General features: G+C 28.5%; 1 protein-coding gene across 1 annotated transcript; it reads right to left on the bottom strand.

Annotated features, from left to right (window-relative positions):
- Window positions 1-9138: 9138 nt before the first annotated feature.
- On the bottom strand, window positions 9139-12674 carry LOC132932779 (uncharacterized). The gene is made up of 11 exons (XM_060999143.1): window positions 12622-12674; window positions 12302-12517; window positions 12094-12228; window positions 11821-12028; window positions 11545-11742; window positions 11257-11453; window positions 11022-11161; window positions 10327-10560; window positions 9811-9909; window positions 9573-9665; window positions 9139-9455 (listed from the first exon to the last, which is right to left on the bottom strand). The coding sequence occupies exons 1-11, from the start codon at window positions 12672-12674 to the stop codon at window positions 9139-9141; spliced, it is 1890 nt and encodes a 629-aa protein (XP_060855126.1).
- Window positions 12675-23325: the final 10651 nt, after the last annotated feature.

Raw genomic sequence — 23325 nt, 5'->3', positions numbered from 1 at the left:
CGAAAACCATGTTGAGTATCATGTAAAAATGTATTTAATATAAGAGATATTTTATTATTTATTATTTTTGAGAATATTTTTGGAAGTATAGACATTTTTGAAATTGGGCGGTAATTATCTATGGTAGAGCGATCACCTTTCTTGAAAATAGGGGAAATAAACACAGTTTTCCAGATTGTAGGAAATATACCAGAATTTAAAGACTGGTTAAAAAGAAAATGAATATGAGGTGCAAGGACAAAACGACATTCGTGTAAAAAGGTAGCTGACAGATTATCGGGGCCTGTTGACAAATTTAATTTTAGATTATCTAATTCAAAAAAAACTTCTTCAAGTGATATATCAAAGCTGTTAATACAGAAAGGTGATTCATTAATATGGATATCTGGTAAATTTAATAGAGGTTCTTTGTATACGTTAGAGAAAAATTTTCCAAAAAGATTAACGATATCTTGACCATTGTTGGCATTAATTTTATTATAATTCATGTTGTTTGGAATCGAGTTTTGAGATTTTTGTCTTTGAAGAATTTCCAAAAATATTTGGGGTTATTATTTATTGAATTTTGAACTTTATTCATATAAGTATTATAGTCTCTTTGTCTAATTATTTTAGCTTTGCCTTTTAAATTAGAAAATTGAAGGTAATCGGGAAAATTATTAGAATGCTTAAAGGCTAAATGGTATAATTTCTTTTCTTTAATGATACATTTTAATTCGTGACTAAACCATGAGGGAAAATTTGAATTATTAGATATTGAAAAAGTTGGAACATAATAATTTATAATTGAAAAAATGTTAGAGTAAAATAAATTTATATTATAATGCATATCGTGAAGCTGAAAAATATTTTGCCAATTCATAGCGCTCAGCTTGAGAATAATTTGTCTGTAATTAGCTTTGTTCCAATTATATAGTATTTCACGATGTTCTAGATTATTTATATGAAGGTAAGGGAATGAATGGTTAATAATGAGAGGGGGGTGATGTAAATCGACATTAACAATAGGTAAAGTATTTAAGGAAACATGACAGGTGTCTGAGTTTGTTATGACAAAATCGAGTAAAACATTATTTTTATTTAAAACACTATTAATTTGCTTAAAATTAAGAAAGGATAAATTGTTAAAGAAAAGAGATTTTGCATTCGAAAAGGCTGCCGAGGGTAAATTAATATCACCTAATAATAAAAATTCAGCATTTGGGTAACTATTTAACATATTATACATGATATCAAAATATGAAGTGTACAAATCTACTGATGAGCTGATAGGGAAATACACAGAACTAACAATACATATTCTCTTATCTAATTTTATTAAAACAATTAAAATTTCTAGTGGACAAGAAGATGTATTTAACAACTCTGAATATAATGTATTCTTGACGGAAATAAGAACACCACCTCCTCTAGAGAGGCTACTAGTATTAGTATTACGGTCACATCTGTATACATTATAATTTTTAAAACCCAATTCAGAGGAACTAATATTTTTTGAAAGCCAAGTTTCAGTAAACGCGAATATATCAAAATTAGAGTAAGGGATTTGAGCATTTAAGTAGTTTATTTTAGTATTTAAACCCCGAACATTTTGGTAATAAATATCTAACGTAAATGGAGTGGGTTTTATTAGTTTTTTGAATAAATAATAGTTGGAATACCTTTTATATATTTTTCACCATTTTCTCTTCTTTTTCTTAGCTCTTCACGTAGATTTGACATGAATTCACGTTGTTTAGCTGAACGGTCGGAAGAGAAATGTATGTCTGGCCATTTTTGTGATCCGTGGAGTTTAGATTGAGAGCGTAAGACCGAAAAATTGTCACTGGCATTTGGAAGTGTAACTTTAAGAGGACGAGGTCGATTTGATATAGGTTTTCCAAGGCGATGTGCTTTTATTATTTGAAGATTTAAGCCAGAATCACTAAATAAATTTTTTAATAGTGACATATCTGATAAGTTTTCAGAATTTTCAGAATTAAGTTCCGGTAAATTAAAAACAATTATATTATTTGCTCTAGATTATAGGTCATATAGTTCGTTTAATATTTCTATTTGATAAGCTGGTGAACTTGTTTTTTGTTTAAACGAAACATAATCTTGTTCGAGTAAGTCAAAACGACTTTTCAATTGCGTGTTTCCGGCTTCTAAATCTGAGAGTTTGGTTTCAAGATTAACAAATTTTGAGTTAAGGTCATCTAATTTTTTGGTAAATGATTTTAGTGTTTTACCTTGCTTATTAGCTGCATTAACCAATTTATTTTGTGTTGTCTTCAATTCGTTTATTGAGCTTAAAATATCATCCAATTTAGCATCCATTATTGGGTAATTAAGATTATAATAATTTTGTAACAGAATAAATTAACGTGATTAATCAATGTTTATTAACGGAAATATCATATAGGAGATAATAATAACTTTAAAACATAGAGATAAGAGAGCAATAATTACTGAAATGTAAAATACGTCTGAACAGGTTCACTACACAGACAAGACTATACATTACCTATTATAAGTAATATAATTATTTTAACATGTATGGCTATGATTTTATATTTTAGTGTATAATTTATATCATAATTAATAATTTAACTTATCACTCATTACTATGCATAATATTATTCATTATTAGTTATAATAACTGTGATATTATAATATCTTATAATTCTTGTACCTAATTAATAAAGTTTATTATCAAACAAGTAATTTTTATTTCAGTTGAATATCTTTTAAATATTTGTATATGCATTTTGTCTTACTCTCATATTCGTGTAAACCTTGTGTGTCAGAGTTATTTTTATAATTAATTTTTTTTGTTTTGATTCACATTAAAAATGTGTACTTTCCAGTTTCTACTACCACCGTGTTCGGTAAAGGAGCTTTTAGCCTTTAGGCACACTTGACCTTGTCGTTTGAATTTAGATATATTCAACTTATAGGTAACGTGTTACTAATATTTTGATACCTATCCTAAATAATGTCCCATGAATTTAATATACCTATAGTCTGCACAAAACAACACGACACGATGAAGTGTAAAGGCGCCTCAACGTATTTACGAAGTTTGAGACTACACGGAACACGGCTGTTATAATAAATGTGACTGTTATCAGGACTCATGCCTTTCTCATTAAACTTTAATCCTAAAAATTTAACTTCAATTTGCTTATACTGTAACTTAGATATGTTAAACTTTATGTTATATTTTCTCGCTCTATCTATTACCTTATTCATTATTTGTTCATGCTGTTCTATTGAATCTTCGGCAATTAATATGTCATCAAGATAGATAATTACACCCTCTATACCTCCAAAGTATTTTTTATTTTGTTTCATAAACAGTTCTGGTGCTACACTCAATCCAAATGCTAACCTTAAGAACCTAAAATTACCAAACGGTGTGCTAAATGTGCAGTACTTACTCGATTTTTCATCTAATTTGATATGATAATATCCATCTCTTAAGTCAAGCACACTATAATATTTTTTGTTTATTAAATTTGGAGTAATTTCTTCTAACATTGGTACTGGATATTGTTCTCTTACTAGGCAGTTATTTAATTCTTTTGGATCTAGACAAATTCTAAGCGATGAATCTGGTTTTTGTACTACTACCAAATTATTTACCCACTCACTTGGTTCATCCATTGGTTTTATTATATTTTTTTTTACAAGTTCTTCTAATTTTAATTTTAATTTATCTTTAATTTTAATAGGTACTCTTCTAGCTATACTAGCTTTTGGTATTATTCCTTCTTTCAATTTAAGACTACATACATCAGGGAAACAACCTACACCTTCAAACACATCTAAGTTCATTTCCACAAATTTATTTTTGTTCAACTCATTGTTATGTTTTGTCGCTATCAAATCTACATTTTTTATTAATTTTAACTCTTGTAGTCCTATTATCGACCTACTCTTGTAAACCTTATCTATCACTATGAACTCTGTTTCTATACTGAAATCATCTAATGTCAATATAGTTTTTATTTCTCCTACTGGTTTCATCTTAAATCCACCATACACTTCTAATGTTACTTTTGTATTTTTTATTAACTTCTGTATACCTAAATAATTACAATCTTCCTCTGACAATGTGTTTATCTCAGCTCCACTGTCTAACTTGAAATTAATTTTCTTACCATTTATTTCAAATGTTTTACACCATTCATTTTTTATAGACCACAACTTATGAACTGATTCTACTGTAAATGCTCTGCTCATGCTCTGCTCTATTTTCAATCTTTATTTCTTGCGCTTTTTTCATTTCATACTTGTTATCATACTGTTTTTTCTCTTTACACATTTTAGCAAAATGATGATACCCATTACAATTTTTACAACATTTCCCATATGCTGGACAGTTTTTATATACATGATTTGACCCACATCTATTACAATTAATCATATTATTAAAACTATTACCTTTCTTACTCATTTGACGATCCTTTGACTGATTTGGTTGGCTGCTATTATACTGATTTTGATTTGACTCATCCTTTTTCCACGATTTATTCTGATTCTGCTCTTTGGTCCTATATTTGTTTACTACTTCATGCACGGCCTTGTCTGATTCATTTCCCGTGGTCAACATCCTTCTGTTTGACTCTGCACGTTCCACTGATTGGCAATATGATACTACTTTGTTCAACGCAACATCATCTCTTAGCAATCTGGTTTGGGTTTCTTTATCAAATATTCCCAACACTATCTGCGTTCTTAATATTTTGTTCTCAGCTTCTCCAAAATTACATCCTTTGATTAATTTTTTCAGATCCGTGTACCATACATCAAACTGTTCACCATCATGTTGTTTTCGGTTAAAGAAATTAAAATGTTCTATAATATCATTGGTTTTAGGAATGCAGTATTCTTCCAGTGATTTTAATATTGTTTCTACTGATTTTTCTCCAACCTTCTTGATTGTATTGTATAATTTTAAGCCATCATGACTCATCAAATTTAATAAGCGAGCCACTTGTAAATCTGAGTCTTTCTTATTCGTTTATGTCGCTTTAAAATATATTTCGATTGCTTGTTTAAAGATTTTGAAATTTTCAGACAAGTTACCTTCGAGGCACAGACCATTGGGTCTATTAAATTCCAATGCCATCGCTGCTAGTTTCAGTATTTTGTAATCTGAATTTATCTTTAATTTAACACTTGTATCATACCTCGACTGCGCCATGTTATAATAAATGTGACTGTTTATTATATTAAAGAACACTTTATTATGAATATATTGAAATTACATACATTACAATATTATATTATTATATTATATTAGGACACTACTGCGTAATAAGTGTGCTAGTCATACTATTGTCATACATTTGTGTCTTAACCTAAAATATAATAATATTGATAATACAATTTGTTATCATTATCATGACAACGGCGATAATATACGGTATTTATATGATCTAAAATACATGTAGTATTTACCGAATGTATACGGTATTTACCGAAGAGACGGTATAAACTAAAGAGACGGTATATACCGAAGGAACAGTATTTATCGAAGAGATGGTATTTACCAAAGAGACGGTATTTATCGAAGAGACGGTATTTACCGAAAACATTTTCGGTATTTACCATACCGGTATACCGACAGAAACCGGTATGTAAACACATACCGACTACCGGTGAGTGAATTTCACATACCGCCAGCTCTACTCCACCCTACAATTATTCTTTCTTTCTTTCTTTATTTTATAAAATATTTATTTGTGCTTGGATATATTTATAGAAAGGATTAAAAAACGCAGTATGTAAAAGTTCAGGCGGCATTGATGGAACCCTGCAATTGTTCAAACAAACTCCTATCAACTCAGATCTAACTATTTATGATAATGCTCCAGTAACTTCAGCTGTGAGCGCTGATCTAAGTAACATGGCTACTAAATCAATTGAAACCAGTAATGATGTTGAACAGGGAGCGCGTAAAATAGCCGAAAATATTTCAGCCGACCTGTATTTTGGCCGAAAAATATTTCAGCCGAAAAATAATTGATTGAACAAGAATATTAGCAGAACCGTATTTTAGCCGACAAATATTTCAGCCGACAGTATTTCATCCGACAAATATTACTGCCGACCGTATTTTAGCCGACAGTATTTTATCAGACAAATATTTTGGCCGAACCGTATTTCAGCCGACAGTATTTAATCCGACAAATATTACTGCCGACCGTATTTTAGCCGACAGTATTTTATCCGACAAATATTACCGCCGACCGTATTTTGGCCGACAATTGCTCTATGTTATCACTTTTGAGCAACCGCATACCTGAACCATGGTTCAATTTTGATGGTTATATTTTATCAACAAAATTAATTATTGTTAACAAATAGTATGACGTCAGTACGTCACACATCGTCTCTTGATAAGACTGACGGTTCAAGCAGTTCAAGTTCAAATTTCTAATCAAACTGTTATCACGGCCATTTCAATAATTCAATATTTCATAAGAAATACAATGAACTATTATAGGTAGAAAACAATGTTAGAAAAATATTGATTTTTTTGGTGTTTGTGTGTTTTTTTTCTGTAAGCACTAACTTTTAAAACGTGTTCTTTACAAGTTTATACATATACACCGACCAAAAATATGAAGCTAAACCCTTTTTTTCGTCGATACAAATAATTTATAGTATTTTGGACCATACTCATTATACACAAATCATTCAGTTAAGTATTAAATATTAATAATATCTTACTATTTTTCTAATATATTATACTATTGCAATTCATAGTATTCACTATTTGTCCTCCAATTTATGCTGGTGTACACAATTTTTATAATTATTAACCATACCTACTAATGAATATTTATTTGTTGTGTTTTTCTTTTTGAGCCATCTTTTTGTACGTGTTACATGGACGTTTGCTTTTGTCATCTGCGTGTCAACGGTGATCAATGGTAATCAATGGTTCTCAATGGTTTAATAGTCCATTCAACAAAATGTGTTTCAATATCTAATAAAACATGTTTGCCAGAGTGTGTTAAACTAGAAAATGTGAGGAAATTAAAATACCTTGGTTTAATTCTTTGCTATAGACTCAAATGGGATAGCCATATACATTTTTTAAATACTACTTTGTGAAAATTCTTCTTCATATTTAAAAAAGTTAAATATATATTTAATAATGAACAAAAAAGAATTATTTATTTATCCTTGGTACAATCTATTTATACTTATGGTATTTGAATTAGGGGAGGAACTTTCAATAATATATTATAATTGTTTCATCACAAATAAATGTGTAGTGTAGAATTGGGTTAGAATAAAGCTTTTCAGCTCGATTAGTAAATGAATGAATAAGTAAACATAATTATATGATACTTGCATATTTGTGTTGTTAATTTACAATTATATTGGTATTAAAAACTAAAATTCTACTTCTGTTTTAAGGCGTAAAAAAGTAAAAAATACATAATTTTCACAGGAAAATGAAATATTATTGAAACAGAAACAAATATTAAAACATCCAAAACCAGTGTAACTCATCAAGCAGAAATGTATTTAATTCAAAAAAAAATTGAAGATTTAAAAAAAGAAGAATCCTTCCTAAGAAATCATCCTTTTGGTTACCATTCTCTTGAATCTAATAACATATTGTTTGAATTCTACTATTAGTACTTAAATCTATGTTTGATACAATTATTGATTTATGTTCAAAAATTTATTTTAGTTATTTTTATAGCTGGAAAGTTGAAAAATTCTGTCTTAAAGACCAAATTCTCCTGATTTTAATACAATTAAGATTGAATTTAGCTTAGCCAGATTTAAAACTAGTGAATCCATTGTTGGTAGTACTATTTTAACATTAATTAGTGTTATTCATGACATTTTGTATGTTAACTTCAACCAAAATTATTGCTTGCCAGAAGGTTTAAATAATTTTAAAAATTGTAGAATATCATTAGAGTGTACTGAAATTTCATTCAATATTCCTAAACCACTACTGGACCAAAAATTGACGGAAGTATAGTTCATATAAACATTAAAATACATTGAAAGGACTTATTGTAGTGGCTCCTAATGGTGTTATTACTTATGCTAGTAAATTGTATCCTGGGTCTACTTCACCTTCATTCTCATAACTTTTAAGAAGCATTTTTATGTGACACAATACACATACATAATTTATAAATGTTAAATATATGTATATATATATCCAAAATTATTAATAATATAATATATAGGGTAAAACACAGTTATATGCACCTTAAGAATTCGTTTTTGATAGTAATTGGAATACAACGAAATCGAACTGCAAATAATCAAATAAATATTATAATATCAAGATTGATATTGTAGTGGCCCAATTTAAATACGAATACATCGTACCTCAATAAACAAAACTTTCAAACAATTATTGTCGTCTTAAGGTCCCCACACACTGCGGCGGTGGCGTTAAATTCTATTGTCTTAGTTTTACCGCCGCGGTGAAATGTGTCCTGCATCAATTTACCGCCACCGCCACCGCTGCAGTGTGTGGGGACCTTTATTCATAGATAATATTATCTATGGTCTTATTAGTGTCCCTATCACTAAAATATTTAAACAGTATCAGTGTGACTGTATAATCGAAAAAAAAATATCCCTAAAATGTATAATTACACATTTTATTATATGAGAAAAATTACTTGGTGCCATAGACATATTAACCTAACATAATAAATTATTAATTAAAATGTCTATGCTTGGTGCCAATAATCATTAAATACTATGTTATATTTTACATTTGATTCTTTTTATAATTTAATATTGTCAATGTCATTGTTTATTACTTTATTATACTTATCTAATACAAATGATTTAAAATATTTCTCAGTTGCCAAAAAAGTAAACCTTTAAACTTGCCATTTAGAATTTTGTTATATTCAATATTTTTTAATATTCTTCGTGCACAACCTTTTTTGTGGAAAATTGTACAGTTGGCACTTAAGTGAAGATATACCAATACTTAATAAATAGCGTAATCAATGACCATAGTACGATAGTACCTACTTCTGACTTCAGTTATTCTTCAAGGAGCCATTGAGTATGCAGGGTTAAAAAAGTTACAAAAAATTAAATAACTAGGTAGCCAATTCAATTTTGTTCTATTCTATTTTTTAAATTTAACTATTCCCATATTCTTATAGCAATATTGAAATTGGTATTGCATATTGGACACCGATCGGAGTCCAACCTCGACACACAATCGACACACAACACCTTATGGCCAGATGGTATCAGGGCATGTGTTCTACGACTTTCATGGCAGATCACACAGATGTCCTCTACATTTCCCTGGGGTAAATATTCTTCTATATTTTGAGGGACGGGGGCATACGGAACTTCATCTTCTTCGTCACTTGCATAATTTACTTGCCAAAAATCTAGAGCTAAGTCTTCAGGTACGAAGAAATCAGCCTCATTATAAGAAGTATCATTTTGTTCTGGATTTAATTATGAAAGTATAGAAAGAAAAAACGTTAAATAATACGTTAGTTGATTGTTACATGAATTAAAGTAAAAATAATTTATTATAATATTATTTAATGCAAACTATATACCATCTATATTTATAAGACCTGGATTTCCATCTACATTTGGTACTTCCTGGGGAGGTGCATTAATTTGCCCATCTTGGACCTCATCTTCAGAATCTATTATTTTAATATAATAATTGTTTTAATAGTAAGTAGTAACCATGTTCTTGTCATAAACATAAACTTATTTGAAACATTCATATTTTAGGTTTGTAAATTGCTAAGAAATGAAAATATAATTGAAATTAGAAATTGTTCTCACCTTCTCCATTATTAATAACTGGATTATCCAATCTGGCAGCTTCAACGTTTTGTATTGCAGGAAGGGGAATTTGATCATCTGGTGTGTCATCTTCAGAATCTACTAAAACAAAATCATCAATAGTTTCGGTAGATATTGCTATATTTTAAACTATTAATAGTAATTTATTTATATTTACTATGTAAATAATTTGGGGTTTGGGGGTGTAGACATGTTATTTACAAAGTATAAATAATATAATATATGCCTAAGGAAGTAATTTACTCGATAAATATTCACAATAATTACTACAGGTATTACTTGGTCAGCTTTTTGCAAACACATGAAAATTAATTCAAGTAAAAATAACTAATACTTAATAATATGATAACTAGGTTAGTTTTAAATTTTAAAAGGAGTGATGAATGTATTTTATTTATAATTAATTCTTTTAATTTAAATTTTGTGTGATTGGCTATTGAAAAAAATTTATCAAAGGTTGTTTAAATTTTGAAATATTTTTTTTTTTATTCATACCATCGGTAGCATTATGCCAATTTAGTTCCCTGGTGAGATATCCATCCACACAGTGTGAGCACTGCAGCAAAAATTCTTTTATTGTTATTGCTCCTGTAGCAAGTAGAGCTGTTGTATGCTTTATACGCAAGCTATTTAAAATAAATTTGAATTTTGTGTTTCGTGTTGTAGCCATTCCTGCTGCCAATTGATTAATTACAATATGCTGCTTAATGGATATATTTTTCAAGTGATCTAGGCGTACACAAAATTTGATTTCAGTTATTTATTTCCAAAGGACATTCATTTTAATTTAGTAATATTAATTAATCTACATCTACATACATTTACGATTTTAGTCATTGGCCTTAAACTAACAATTACTATTCATAAGGTGTTAGATTTATATGCTCAACAACCCTGCCAAATAGTATGCACAAAATATAATTACTAAATTATTAAATAAAGTAAAATGTCTTATAACCTAGGTACACGGGTCATGGATACATAATACATATTATTAGTATATAGCTATTTCTGGGTTACTAGAAATATATATAATTCTAAGACTTGACTATTATTAATGAAAGCCAATTTTTATTTATTTTCAGATTCTAATAAAAATTGAAGAGATTTATACTATTTATATTTTGTATCCCCACGATAAACAATATATGAACATTTTTTATATGAAAAATAAATCAAAAAAAACTTACCCAACATTCTCCACAAATTTGGGTGTGACACTTGAAAAGTCTGTTTAAGATTCGAATGGAAACTTTCCACGTTATTGTTCGTTCGGCGTGGTTGGTTGTAAACCGAAAAACACTCTGGGCCTTTGCTAGTTAGCCAAAAACTATAAAATTGAAACTATTAGGTTGTATTGAGAACATTTTATTTTCCAATGATAATGAAACATATAACTCATGTGTATTATTATACTCAATTTACCTAGTAAAATATGTAAAAAATCTCGGTAACAAAACACCATTATTTTGGGCATGCATTTTTATGTCTTGAAAACCCTGCTCGATCTGATGAGCAGGCAATAGTGCTAATACTGCACACATTCTCAAGCACATTTTAGCTTCTCTGTGCTGTTGTACGTGGTTTGAGTAGCCCATCTTCTTTATATTTTTCTGCAAACTCTAAATAATTTATTTTTAATAATAAATTACTTAAATTATAATTAATGGGGAATGTTAAAATAAAATAAATGAAACAAGAAAAATGTCAAACCTGTACAAAATGAAACCAACACGAAGATACTGTCGCTTCAGGGTATACATCAGAGAAGACGTTGCGGAGTGCAGTTTCGAAGTCAATCATGATTGTCAATGGTCTGACTTCGGGAAATTTACGAGAAAATCTTTCCAAAACTTTCCTATATGCAGCCTCAGTCTTTACTTCCATCAATACAAAGCATACAGGAACAGACTAGACAAATGCATGTAGGTAGTTTAATATTTGTAATTTATAAATTTAAATGAATGGTAATTAATAATTATTTTTTACGTGATTTTGCAGAATCAAATGCAACATAAACAGTTGTCTACAATGAGGCATTGACGGCACTACTTTGAACGTTGCATCAGCGTGTAGTTCCGTGGCCCCCTGATGCACTACAGCACTAATGATTTCTTGGCACGCAAACATCACGCTATACTTTCCATCATTGTCCACTATCCATTCCTGGTAAAAATTATAGTTGTTGCATTGATACCTGTAAATGAGATATATAAATTACAACAATCAATAATTTTTAATTTTATTAATATATAATCTTACCTATCAGTATTCATATCCAAGTATTCCCCTAACTCGCGTAATGTGGATGGTACTGCTGGACAAACACTTCTTCGCGACTGCCGCATGGAAGACTCCGCTGTAGGCCAACTATACACTAAAGCCGCATCCGGATTCCTATCAAATTTATGTTTCATAAAAATATTGTTTGCATTTAACAATTTTAAAATACATTATAAATTACCCATACCTAACTATTTCTTCATCATATATAACTTTTAGAGGCGTAGTCTCTGTCTTTGATCTTTCAACCAAAGTGCTCCTAAAACGTTTAATAACTTCTTGCTCATTAAACATTGGACCATGAGCTTCATGAGTGTGAGCTTTTTTAGCTATAATAGTGCCATTTTCCATTTGTATAGCTGTGCCTTTGCAGTACACATTAGGTGTAGCACAGATATAGTAACTGTAATAATTATGTTAGAGACAACATTTTAACTAACCATTTGTTATGTATAACTGTAATTTTTTAATAAAACAAAAAATAATGAAAATTTGATTTTGACTTACCGTTTACCTCCACGAGTTTTATTTATTATATAGTGAAATCCTTCGTGATCCATTTCAAAAAATAAAACAAACAAGCAAGCAAAGCAAGGTAAAATAATTTTTATAATTTTTATTTAAATAAAAATAAAAATATAAAAATGATCAAGTAAAATGGAATTGTATTTAAATGATCAAATGACAAGTACAAAAATGTAGAAACAAATTACAATGAATCAATATTTAGGTTGAATACACTATACTAACTGTGTATGCTGTTGTATAACACTGCCGTCATAAGCAAAAACGCCGCTAGTCGAACGATTTTGAGGAAAACGCGTTTTTGTGATTTGTATTTTTATAAAATCATAACATCTTGTACATTATAATTATTTAATTACTTCGAAATTAGTCTAGACGTCTAGACGTCATACCCGCATATTGTGTTGTCTCTGTCTTACTCAAAAACGTTTTGGCACGGGGAAAAAACCGAGAAAGTTACATAACTAAGAAACGAAATTTTCACCACGTGAAAAGGAGAACTTTAGCTGTACAATATCGTTTTTATTTTTTCGATATCACTTAAACGAAAAAAGTTCTTATTGTTTCAAAATCCTTTATTTTTCAAACTTTAATAACTTTTATTGAAGTTCCGATAACGAATAAATAAAATCGATATTACACAGCCAAAGTTCTCTTTTTCGGTTCTTACCCACGCAAAACAGTTTTTGCTATGTTGTACATTTGTCAATTATGGACTAAAAAATATAATTGGTATATTCCAACTCTTCAATAAATATTTTGAACATTTTATGGTGTATACAAAATGTCCATATTCAGTTAAAATTGCATGTAGTGCCATGTACGGTAATTTTTAGAGTTACAAGAAAAACCAAAATCGATTTTGTCAAAAACCAAATTTGCGTAAAAATTACCGTTTTTCGTAATTTTTTTTGTTTCTTTTTCCTGCCGCTTTTGAAATTGATTTTGAATTTTTTACTAACATTTGCAAATCATCTAAGCTCCCAAATCTACTTATATAATTTTTATATAAGTATTTTACATAGTACGCACAAAGTTATATCGCTTAAAAACTACTAGTTCGAATTTTGATTTAGATGCATCAAAGTTCTCAAAAAAAAATATCTGCTGAATAATAAAAAGTAGAAAAAGACAATTCCCATTTGAAAAATAGAAGTTTGTATTGTAACAACATCATCCGTGTCGCAGTGGGAAGACATTCAGCTACTGGCTTGATGGACCAGGGTTCGATACGCTCTCTCGGTGAAAAAGTTTATCAATTAAAAAAAATTGAACCGTTCAATTCTATTCATTGTTCTTCTCCTTCATGTACCCGTGTTCCCGTGCATATATTAGACAGTCTAGATGACCGACGATATGTTAATAATATATATGTACCGACTACCGACATTAACTTGGGTGTTAAAAAGAATAATAATAACGTCTTCCCCCGATGCGTTAATTTTTTTTTTTATTTTTATCCATTACCCATTAGGTTTAAAATTTACATATCAAGTAATATAACATATTATAATACAGTAAAATCTCTTTATAACGGAATCGCTCGGTACCAACTGATATTTCCGTTGTAGAGGAGTTTCCTTTTTAGGGGGACTAAAATATACGGGATATAAATTATTTAGGACTATTAGAATTTTCCGTTATAATAAGGAGAATTCCGTCTTTTGGAGGGCCCAGTAAAAGGAGGTTTTACTGTATTACTACTAGGTCAATATAAGTATATCAATATGTACATTATTATATATTTTTTGGATATTATATACAATTTAAATATAATACAAGGAGAAATTGCCTTCATTACAAATTGTACAACAGTAGGACTGAGATCCTAAATAGTAGTGAATACTACTGTATATTATCATAATATTAAGTTGTAATTTGAACCAATACTAGGATTTCAAAACTAAATTGTATTAGTAATTACTACATTAATTTATAAATATTTTCAGTTATTACATATTATGTGCTACTCCTAATGTATAGGCAAAATTTTAGGTGACCTACACCTCATAATACTGTTATACCAACCTATATAGTTACCTATTTTTTCATAAATATTTCAATACCCTCCCAACCATATTTAGGGTGTTGCCCGAGCAACACTTGGGGACCCTATGTTACATGCCACTGATTTACATGCCACTTGAATTCAAGTTTATAATGTACTTACATTATGTGAGTTTATTGTGCTATTACTTCAAAATTTTTTGAAAAAAATTATTTTAATAGAAGATTATCATGCTTCACCTCGGTGCTTAAAGTTTGTTTCGTCCTTAGGTTAACGACAAACAAGACACAATACCAATAATATAAAAAAAAAACAGGTAACTAATTTATATTTTATTTTTATGACTTGGAAGAGGGAAAGAAAGATGAAAAACAATAGATAACAATTATAAGATGATAAAAGTTGTATTAATATCATTACTTGCATATTAATTATCATTAAGTCTTAATAGCTTTTGAGATTTTTTTGTAATTCAATACCCGAGTAGCAATTTGAAGGTGCAACGTCTGTGTATTTACACGGTGCTTAAAAGACCGTTCATACACGGTGTGAGCACTGTGCAGCTACAATAAACTATAACATTTATGCTAGGAAGGGTTGACGGTGTAAGAATAACCAATCAATAAAAGTGTTAATATATTCTTGGGTTGAATTGCGTGTGTAATTGTGAAAAAACACGGTGAAATAACTGTGAGAAAATTGTTTCAAGTACGGTGTTCTCAGTGTGCTATATATAATATATTATATAGAGGCGAAACCGTGAAACATATATTTATAGGTATTTGTGTTTTTGGTCGAATACCGTGTGTCCGTGCTAAGTACGCACGGTGAACTTACTGTGTGGAAATTGTTTCAAGTACTGTGTCCCCACTGTGCCAAAATGTAAAATAACATATATATTTATATATAGACTTTATTATATAATATATTATATAGGTAGTTGTTTATGTTTCTGGTTGAATAACGTGTGTCCGTGCAAAGCACACACGGTGAACTTATAATATAATATTATATGATAATGGGCAAATTATTTAAACCACGTGATTTAGATTTAGATTGATAATATAGCGAGTAGGTATAATAATATTATTATTGAAATCATATAATTATTTTCATTCTGTTGTAGGCGTTCCGCTTTTCACTATTTGGCGCGTGCCGCGTTGTTTTCTTTGTTAGCTAAGGACAGTTTATATATTATACTATAAATTATATAATAATATATATTCAACATTCAAAATGTAAGTACAATATATGTAAATAATACAGTGTGTTATATATTATATATAAGGTGTTACAAATATATATATTTATATATCTGTTATATATAAACAGCAGTCTACTGCACATTATATATTATTATATATACCTACCTATATAATTATCTTATATTACATACATAATTATTAGATATACCTATTTAACATAACAATCGTTAACATATCTCGATACATAGCATATATAGGTAGTTGGATATAATAATATACCTAGTAATATTTTATTTAAGTTTAGCAATTGTTTTAATAGTAATATTATTATATTATAATATTATTATATCTCTACCTTAATCATTCATACCTACTTCTCAGATATTGTATATTACTTAATATGTAGTTATATGTGCATGGTAAACACACTATTTATATATTTAGCCATGGTATTATAGATTTGGTATAATTATACAAACTTGGAAATCAAAATATTATAATATAGGTAGGTATATATTACATATTTTGATTTCCAAGTTAGTAAAATTATACCAATCTAGTATCTTATAACTTATAAGATATATATAGATACTTAGTTATGAAAAGTACCTATAGGTATAATATTCACATTCTAAATTTAATTTAAAAGAACCAATTTATATAACTTAATTTATTAAAATAATATTGGGTCTTATAAATTTTAAAAAGACTGGAATGATTGAATGATGGTTTTATTTATTAATTAAGTATAGGTTCCTAATTCAAATTTATTTTTTTACTTATAAAATCTTTTATAGTATCTACAATACCTCGTACAATACATATGTAACATAAGTTTAAATTATTTTTATATAGGTACCTATGTATAAATCTGTAGACTGCCATTTGAATAGTAATTATGTTTAGTTAAAACTAATCATAATATATAATGTAATTAGTCAGGATGGTATACTATTATATTAAATTTAATTTAATAACATGTCATCATATTTTAATTAGGTAATTTTTTTAAAAATTACATATATATTATATACTAAATTTGGATTAAAATAATATGTATAGGCACCATCATTTTGGCTTGCTTTAAAATGTCATCATTAAAACAGAACATTTTATTACTTTTATAATTCAATACCGAATAGAATACATTAAAATAATATGTTTAAATATCTATATATAGTTATTATATGTTATTGTACCTAATTTGTGATGAAATGTCTATTACATAGTCTATATAGATACTATATAGTATATCTATGAATACAAAAAATAACAGTACGCGTGTTAACAATATAAAGTTTAATTTGGTTGTGTTCTTATTATATAGGTCTAAAGTTAACTTAAGCAAATCTAGTCGGTATCGCAGAAGAAAGCGAGCTGCTACAGTTCTTACTTCAATGTATTCATCATCTAGTTCTGGTAATGAGTTTAATAGTGATCCTCATCAAAACCCCCTTCCTCATATTCCATGTCCATCAAATTCAGAAATTTATGAACGTTGTTCATCACCAATAGTACACACAGAGGAAGAAGTAACTTTAACTAATGATGATGAAGATTGTAGTGAACCAAGTTCTAGCTATAGTTCTTATGATGAAAAAGAATTTAATCCAGAAATTGATGGTGGGGTTAATTTAACTATTGCTAAATGGGCCATTCGAAATAATATTACTCACATGGCTTTAGACGATCTTCTCAAAAATTTATCAAAGTATCCACAATTTAAGGAATTACCCATAGATTCTCGAACATTATTAAAAACACCCACCAAAACTATTATTAAAGAAATTAAAGGGGGTAGTTACCATCATTTTGGAATCTTTGATCAAATTGAACATTTGATAAAGTCTGGTACTCCACTCCCTTCAATACTCATGCTAATGGTTGGAATAGACGGATTACCCATCACAAAAAATCCTCCAAGTCAATTATGGCCTATTTTAGGGTATTTTTCAAATATTTCTGACCCTAGTGTTTTCATTATTGGTTCATATTATGGTAAACCAAAACCAGAAGACAGTAATGAATTTTTGAGTGATTTTGTAAATGAAATCCGTGTGCTGATTAATGATGGTGTGACGTATAATAATATCCATGTAAAACTTCATCTAAAAGCTCTTATATGTGATGCCCCAGCAAAATCGTTTGCATTAAATTTTAAGGGGCACACAGGAAAAAAATCGTGTATTCGTTGTCATACTATTGGTTCTTTTGGGAATAATCGTATTTATTTTCCTCAATTAAATGCACCACTTAGGAATCATGAAGAATTTAGATTATATTCTGATTCAGATTTTCATTGTGGAAAAACAATTTTGGTAGATATACCTAAATTTGATGTAATTTCTTCTGTACCGTTTGATTACATGCATTGTATTCTCATTGGTGTCACCAAAAAATTATTAATGTTCTGGACTGGTGGCATAAAACAACACAATCAAAATCTTCCAAAAAATTTAATTTCTGCAATTGATAAAAAATTGACCAATTTATCGCAATATATTCCTCAAGAATTCCAAAGAAATTTAAATGAAAATAGTAGAAAGCATCCTCTACAAGATGTATCCCGGTGGAAGGCTACAGAGTTGAGACAATGTCTCCTCTATACGGGGATGGTAGTTTTTAAAGATTTTCTCAGTAAAAAAACCTATAATCATTTTATGGAATTATGCGTCGCTATAAGAATTCTCTCTACAGACAATATTTCAAATGCATATATTATGTTTGCTAAGGAACTACTTACACACTTTGTTTCAACATTTGGACAAATTTATGGAAAAACATTCATGTCACACAACATTCACATAACTCTACATGTAGCTGATGATGTGAAAGAGTTTGGACCCTTAAATTGTTATTCTGCCTTTCCGTTTGAAAGTTTCATGCAGCCATTGAAAAAAAAAATTAAAAATGGTGTAAAACCCCTTCAACAGTTGGCTAGAAGATATACTGAATATAAATTATTACGGGAACACAGACAAATAAATGAATCTAAATTTGACTACCCAATAAAAGTGTTATGTAAAAATAAAAATAGACCACTACTGCAAGAAGCTTGTGATCCACAGTATTCAGGATGGAAGCATAAACATTTTACAGTTAAACTTAATGACGCTAATAACTGTTTTGAATTGGAAAACGGTGATGTAATAGTAATCGAGAATATTGCAACTTCAAAAATTAATAAAAACCTGTTGGTCATTGGAAGACGATTTACTAAATTGTTAGATTTCTTCACCACTCCATGTTCATCAAAACTATTAGGAATTCAATCTGCCTCGGAACTTGGACCACTTCAGTCTTGGGATTTTAAATGTTTAAAAAAAAAAAATATGTGTTTACCTCTCAACGAATTAACATCAATTGTTATTCCACTGTTACACTGCCAATGAAATAGTATAACTTTTTTTTTTACATTTACCTACCTTATTACTGTTTATTAGTTTAATAATTTAAGTAACGTAATTTATAAAAATGTTTGATTATACTTTTAATTATTGTACATTTAAAATGCATTTTACTTATATGAATTTTCAAATTTCTCAGGTCGTGGCTAGTTGTTACATTTTTAAACACAAACGAAGTACAGCATGTACCATTTGTGTGGTTTGTTAAAAAATCAAAAATGAACCAAAGTACTTGTTGGTTTCCGCACATGAAATCTGATTCCAAAAAGGTATCAAATACATCTGCTGCAAGGGTATTATTTAGTGGATCCCAAATTGCCAAAATGATAACCATATGCATTGAACCTAATGAACGTGATGGGTCATATTATGAAGCTTCAAGAACTGCAGGACCATTTGGTTAGTGTTAGTTTAACACATGATTTCATAATTATCAAAAATATTAAATCATATAATTATCTATAATTTCAATTTTATTATTCCAACTATACAAATATTAGTTCTTATAAAACTCTATAGTTACATACTAAATGCAAGTCATCATTTAAATGTGTTTCTTTTGTTTATAATTTATTAAATTAATTATTACCTAATTTGTAAACATAATATTTTTATGTAAGACCTCTTGAAAAAATAATTTTACTAAAGCGTATTACAGAAATGCTTACATTGAGAATCTATCAAATAATAATATTCAATTTATCATCTGACAAAAATGTATATATATATGTTTATAATTTCCATCTGTTATTACTTAATTCACAAATATTTCTTTAAATAAAGCTAATGAAATTCAAGCGAGAAATGTAGCCAAGGCTTGTTCAGACTGCGAAACATGTGATGAAGAACTAATTAGTTCAGATATAACAGCTTCAACAAGAAAAAGAATGCCCAAAATATTGTATTCGCCTGAGATTCTAGTTAAAAAACCCAAACAAATTTGTTCTATAACAGATACAGAAGAAACTGATGAAACTATTGAATACTCATTACCGAATCCACCATTAGTTGCTGTTACTCAATCTGATTTAAACGAAAATACAAGTACCTAAATCAATACACTATTTATTTTATATTATACTAAAATTAATTGTTATAACTATATTGCAGCAAATGATCTAGAGCCAAAAGATTATAGATCCTTAGAATCAATTTCAATTCAAATTAATGATTTCATAGATGTGGCATCTCAACCAAGTTTATCAGGTATTAAGTCAGTTTATATGTGTCAATCTCATGTAATTAAACCTCTATGCATTATTTTTTCAAATATACTTTCAATTGTTTATTGATTAGCAATCTTATTTTGTTCAGGTATTTGTAATGATGGGTTGAAGGATGCTGAAACAAATCTCGAAAAAGACATTATTTCAAATTTTTTAAAAGAAAGTAGTAGCGCTGAAGATTTTTCAGCATTTTTAAATAATAATAATGATGATGATGCTAACATGATATATACAAATCTTGATACTACACCTCATTGTAATGAAACTTCCAACACATCTGCAGTTACCTTTTCTTCTAACACAGGAAATACTACTGAGACGAGTAAGTTAGAGAAAACTTTTATTTAATATAGTTCATATTATAAGTAGGTATGTTAATATTTTTACAAAGTTGGTTAAGTATATTACCTAAATCAAATATAACTAAGTAATATTTTTAAACTATATTTTTTCATACAAACCTTAATTACTCAATATGATATCAAATATAAGTAAAAAATAATTTAAATTAAAAACTGAGCTTTATTTTATCAGAACAATTTTATAATAAAATATTTATCTCGCCGTAATTTGTGAATTTATATGGTTATATTGTCAATCATTTAACATTAAACAAAACTTTTATTTCATATAATGTAGGTTGTTGCTGCAAAAGTATTTCAGATATGAAATCATACTTCAAATCTAAAGATAAACAATTAATGGTTCAAGTAATGATGCTAAACAATTCAAACACCAAACTTTGCAAAGCAGTAGAGAATATGGACAAAAAAATTGTTAGTATAATGAAATCAGATTCACGAATTAGAGCCATGGCTGTCCCACTTCCAAATATTCCTCCTGCGTTCATTGGTATCTTACCAGTGAAAACGATGGATGAATTAAAAACTGTAGAGACATTATTATCTGATGGTAACGAAGAGGCAAATAAATATAAAGAAGAACTGGTAATTTATAATTATTATTTAAATATTAATATTGCAGTTATTAAAAAAAAAAATATTTCTTTGATTCAAAAAACTTTTAAATTGTATTTAATACTCAATAAAATAAAATATATATTAACATATTAAGAATTATGGATATTGAGAGTTTATAATCTTAAAATTGTGTATTCCATAAGTGTTAAAACATTAAAACTATAACATAAGTTGTACAATAGTACTATTGTAGCCTGTAGGTACTCTATACTTCATCACACGGATAAAATGTATTGTAAATCATTTATTAGTCATTGTGCGTGTGTGGTTGGTATATTTGTAATTTTGTACTATATGACCCATGTAGTCATATATATATATTTAATCATAGAACATCCACAATAGTTTAGGTATATATTATTATGTATAATTCAGATAGAATCTAAATAATTGTTTTTTTTTTCTACTGGTTTTATAAATGCCATTTCAGAAGTTCTATTTGTTGAATAAAGTTGGCGGGATGTCATTTAACACTGCCATAAGGAAAACAATTGACTGTTGTTTTGAAAAAGAATTACTAACAAAATTTAGTTATAAGGGGAAAACAAAAGAAAAATTTATTGGCCTCCAGATATTCTCAGTCATTTATGGTAACATTACTATCATTTATAACTTATAAGATTTATATTATATCATAATTTTATTAGATTCCTTGTCAAGTTTTCGCCGAAGTCCTGAAGATGAAACAAAATTTCATTCTATTGCTGACAACTACATAAGACATGCCCCTCTTTATAACTGCAGTGGTAAGAGTGAAAAAAAAAAATATAATGATTATGTAAAGTATTATATATTTAAGTATTATATATATGTAGTATTATATGTCAGTTTTATTTTTCAATTTTATATTTTTTAATTAATTCAGTTCCTATACTGTTGTGAGAAGATAATTTTTTTTTTTTTTTTAATATTGAATGTAAAAGAAATAATGTTACTAATGTGTATTTTTGTAATAAAGAATACAATAATTGTTAAAATAATAAATATTGTTATTTATGTTATTTTTTAATATTTATACTCTATAATTAGATTATAATAGTGTGCTGTTAGTTTTAATATTAGAGTGAATTGACCTATCATCAAACCTCTAGGTAAGAACTTTATATGTGCTCTAGTGCAGTCGGTGTTTATTAAATATTTTCATTTTCAAGTGAAATTTTTAATTTGTGATATTTCACATAATTGTATTTATTACATATACAAATGAAAATATCAATAATTCATTGACGCTTGAGATTTTTACTTTAAGTTTTAATAATAGGCAATTTATTCTAATTTAAAAACAAACAGCACACTATTGAAACTATAGTGATCGAAAATTTGCTGTCGTACGTTGTAGGTAGTATCAGGTAAAACAGAGACAACAAACTCGCGCGTGGTTATATAGTATCCTCTAATAATTATATAAGCTGGTATATAGGCCCAGGCCTGTACTTAAGGGAGGGCCAGGATGGATCATAGCGCTCCTCATGGTGGAACTTGGAGGACGGTAAATTTTCATGAACTTTTTTTTATAATGATGTAAAATAGTTTTTCCTTTTATTATGTATATTGTGATTTAGTGGAAATTTATTCACGCTAGGTAACTAAAGTGAATTGGTTCCTTTATTAAAATACAAGTAATGTTTTATAATTTTATATAAGTATTCATAATTTTTATTTTTAACATTAGACATCCCCCTCCATGCTACTAAAAAGAAGGACGGAATTTCATTAATGCGCCCGGGGCGCATAATTTCTAAATACGGGTCTGGGGCGTATAGCTATAGTCAGTGCTCGAATTGGGGGGGGGGGGGCGCAGGGGGACGGAGCTCCCCTTCAAATTTTAATTTTTTTTAGCGTACCCCTTTTTATATTTTT

The sequence above is a fragment of the Metopolophium dirhodum genome, chromosome 1 (assembly GCF_019925205.1).
Source record: "Metopolophium dirhodum isolate CAU chromosome 1, ASM1992520v1, whole genome shotgun sequence".
Lineage (NCBI taxonomy): Eukaryota > Metazoa > Arthropoda > Insecta > Hemiptera > Aphididae > Metopolophium > Metopolophium dirhodum.
Note: the sequence above shows the minus strand (reverse complement) of the source record. Positions and strands in the feature narration are given on the sequence as shown.

Excerpts from the sequence above, each read along its gene's own strand:
- LOC132932779 (XM_060999143.1), bottom strand. The coding sequence starts at position 12,674 with ATGGATCACGAAGGATTTCACTATATAATAAATAAAACTCGTGGAGGT. Across the intron at positions 11,743-11,820 it reads ATTTGATTCTGCAAAATCAC|TCTGTTCCTGTATGCTTTGT; the intron begins GTAAAAAATAAT and ends GCATTTGTCTAG. Across the intron at positions 11,454-11,544 it reads GTTGGTTTCATTTTGTACAG|AGTTTGCAGAAAAATATAAA; the intron begins GTTTGACATTTT and ends TAAATTATTTAG.